The sequence below is a fragment of the Bison bison genome, unplaced genomic scaffold, assembly GCF_000754665.1.
Source record: "Bison bison bison isolate TAMUID 2011002044 unplaced genomic scaffold, Bison_UMD1.0 scf7180017864230, whole genome shotgun sequence".
NCBI lineage: Eukaryota > Metazoa > Chordata > Mammalia > Artiodactyla > Bovidae > Bison > Bison bison.
In genome coordinates, this window is record NW_011494802.1 from 782,033 (window position 1) to 785,642 (window position 3,610).

General features: G+C 50.0%; 1 protein-coding gene across 1 annotated transcript in view; it reads left to right on the top strand.

Annotated features, from left to right (window-relative positions):
* Positions 1-1,045: 1,045 nt before the first annotated feature.
* LOC104993044 (olfactory receptor 2S2-like) overlaps positions 1,046-3,610 on the top strand; it is a 16,477-nt gene continuing 13,912 nt past the window's right edge. The window contains exons 1-2 of the mRNA XM_010846127.1: positions 1,046-1,572; positions 2,763-3,491. Of these exons, the coding sequence (XP_010844429.1) occupies positions 2,945-3,491 (547 nt within the window). The 5' untranslated portion in view covers positions 1,046-1,572; positions 2,763-2,944. The remainder of the gene's footprint in view (positions 1,573-2,762; positions 3,492-3,610) is intronic.

A 3,610-nucleotide genomic window follows, 5' to 3' on the forward strand; every position in this document is an offset into this window, starting at 1 on the left:
GGGGGTTAACTGGACTCAGTCCTTTGATTTCCGTGGCTCGCGGTCTATTGTGTGAGAGGGAACGACACACACAACAAACCAAATGTGCTAACGGCTGTGTGAGCGTCACGGTGTCAGGACGGCCAGTGCTGTGGAGACCTCTGAGAAGTCAGCGCCAGGAAGGAGGTAGGTGTGAGCTGAGCGGAGGATGAGTATAGAGAGAAAGGTGCTCCAGCTTGAGGAAAGCAGGAGAAAAGGGAGGGGACAAGAGCCTGTGGGGTTTGTTCACCAGCGGGGAGTGGTCTGCTGAGGCTGGAGCAGGCCAGCACAAAGGGATGTGTAGGAGCTGAGTGCAGGCACAGTTCAGAGGCCGAGGACAAAGCCCTCTGATGACCATGCCATTCCCACCTGGTCTCTCTGATGGAGACAAGGGTGGGGAAGTGAAAAGCAGAGTCAGGTGGTATCCTGCCTTTTATCTGCCTGAAAACTCTCCCCACACCTGTATCCTGGGTCACAATTGGAGGTTGCCAGTTCTTTCTGTAGCAACACACCCAATAAACACCAAGTTCTTATACTGAAATCTTAAATTAAGCTGCAAGCTTAATCCAGCCACATGAAGTCATGACCTAGGACAGATGCTTCCTTTAACTTCTGTTTTTCTGACCTCAAGTTTTATTTTGTCTTTATATGCCAGATTCAAAGAAAATCTAGATGTTTCTAAAGCCCAGAGAGAGGGATATGACCAAGGTCACCAACAGACAAGGGGATGATTGTAAACACGGAGGACTGTACACTTCCGAGGGTAGAAGGCACATCTGCCTCTTCTGTGTTCCCAGCACCCAGCACATAGTAGGTGCTCAATAATAATTTCCTGAAAGACTGAATGAATAAGCCATCACACTCGGGCAGTTATTTTCCTTTTTGCCAAACTTCAGCAAGAAAATCCCTACCTTAAAATGTTTACACGGATTAGATTTATGGTTAATGCCTGACCCAGGTTAATCAACTACCCTTGTTTCATATGTGAGTTTCATAAACTCCCTTAACAATGATCTTGACTTAGGTTGGAGAGGAAAAAACAGCACAGACTCTGGGCAGAAGGGGGTCATGAGATATCGGAGGTCTTGTCTAGGAGGCAGGGAGACAGATATAGCTTGAGCCCATGGTTGAAGGTGTCGTGTCTGATCTGCAGCATTGCTAGGAGACTCATCAGACCTTTCCTCTGTGAGTCCCATCTGGACTGCACAGAATCCCCATTTTTCAAAAGGAAACTGAGTCTCAAACCCAAGTGACTTGGTCAACATCACACATCTGGTTAGTGCTGATCCTGTTACGCAGTGCTGGGTTTTTGAAACATGTGTGGACTACCTGTTGAGGGACTGCCCTTGGCAGCACTCACTGTATGAGATGCTGGAAGGAACGTGACCGAGTCTGCTCTCAAGTGGGGCAGAGGAGACAGGTGTGCAGCACAGGAACAAAGACGATGGCCAAGGGCCGTGGGAGGAAGAAGGGAGAGGTGACTCGGCAGGGCTCAAGAGGGAGAGGAGAAGAGATGAACCGTGCTCTGAAGAAGAGAAGCAGCACCTCCACTGGGTAAGAGACCAAGGACCTGCCTACAGAAGGGAACTTCCTGGGCAAAGCTGTAGCTCTGGGAAAAGACATGGTTTATTCAGAAGAGGGAGAGCCCATCAGCCCACACGATGATAGATGCCATTGACCAAGAGGAGAGGAGCTGGAGTAGGAAATGGCAACCTGCTCCAGTATTCTTGCCTGGAAAATCCCATGGACAGAGAGCTTGCTGGGCTACAGTCCACAGGGTCACAAGGAGTCTGACATGACTGAGTGACTGAGCAGGCGCATGACGGGGAAAGATGCAGCACTAGGACGGTAGGACTCTAGTGCTTACAGGAACCTGGCCTCACAGCCAGTGTAGCTCTGAAGGGACTGAGGGACGGGTGATTTGATCTTCTGACAAGTTAAGGTTTCCCATCAGCTCCTATTTGTCCCTCAGACCAGGGATCACAGGGGCCACAAGACAGCTTTCCATCCAGCACTTGACACTTGGCTCCCTCCTGTCACTGGCATTTCCCAAGGGGCTGAGACCAGCTCAGAAGAGACATGGAGGCTCCTGGGCAAAGACTGTGGTCTCTTCCCACCCTCCCTTTATAGACAGGGTCAGTGACCCAGGACACCTCTGCCAGACTAGAACCTGCCCTTCCCTTCTGTGTAATATTATAGTCAATATCATCTATCCTAAAAAGCTATATGGAAGCCAAGAGGAGACTCACTCGGCTTTTAGGACCAGGGTTAAATGTTGTGACCGTGGCTCTATTGGGATATGTATATTCTAGTATATTCTTTTAAGAACCAATGCATGGTGTCTGATCTTATGGACGGATACTAGAATAACACTTGTACATTCTATGCAGTAGAAATGTTCAACCTTTATGCCCAAAGGAATGAGGTGACCATCACTCATCACCCACCTGCCTTCCCAAGTTCATTCCACTTAATTTGAGAAAGAGGAACAGCACTTGTTACAATTGTGGCATCTTTTTGTCCACGTATTTTACTTACTGCTATAGCCCAACATCTAAACAACACCCAGCACAAGGTAGGCACTCAACAAATCTTCAGTGAGTGAATGAATCTGAAATCCTATGGGCATCATTCAGTCACGTGAAGTCATAACCTAGTAAATGTGCTTCCACTTAACAGCCAAGAACACTGTAGATTCAAAAGGAGTATGGGGTAACTTGAATACCAGTCTATTGTCTCCACAGAGCCCTCCTGGGGAAAAGAGAGAAGAGCCTAGATGATTAGAATGGATCGCATCTCCTGTAAGTTACACCAGAACTACAGAACTGAGGGGGCTGGCTTGCAGACCTGAAGTCTACTCTCTCATTGTACTGATGGTGAAACTGAGTTCCAGAGGCAGGGCTGACCCGTCCCAGGTCACACATCCATGTTGCTTGGCTCCCAGGCCCACTGGTGCTTAATCCAACACCTTCTTGGTGCAGATGGGAAAAGAGGGAGAACAAGACGGATGGAGAGTGAGACAAATGGGGCAAACCAGACAGTCATGACAGAGTTTGTCCTGCTGGGGCTACACGACCACCACAACCTAGAGATGGTCCTGTTTGTGCTCTGCCTGGGCATCTACTCCGTGAACGTGCTGGGGAACGCCCTCCTCATCGGGCTGAACATGCTGGACCCCCGCCTGCACACCCCCATGTACTTCTTCCTCAGCAACCTCGCCCTCATGGACATCTGTGGCACATCCTCCTTCGTGTCTCTCATGCTGGTCAACTTCCTGGAAACCCAAAGCACCATCTCCTTCCCTGGCTGTGCCCTGCAGATGTACCTGACCCAGGCACTGGGCTCCACAGAGTGTGTGCTCTTGGCCATGATGGCGTGTGACCGGTACGTGGCCATCTGCCAGCCGCTTCGCTACTCAGAGCTCATGAACCGGCAGACGTGCACGTGGATGGTGGCACTGAGCTGGGGGGCAGGCTTGGCCAACTCCCTTCTCAATTCCAAACTCACCTGGAGCCTCCCCTTCTGTGGCCACAATGTCATCAACCACTTCTTCTGTGAGATCTTGGCAGTGCTGAAACTAGCCTGTGGGGAC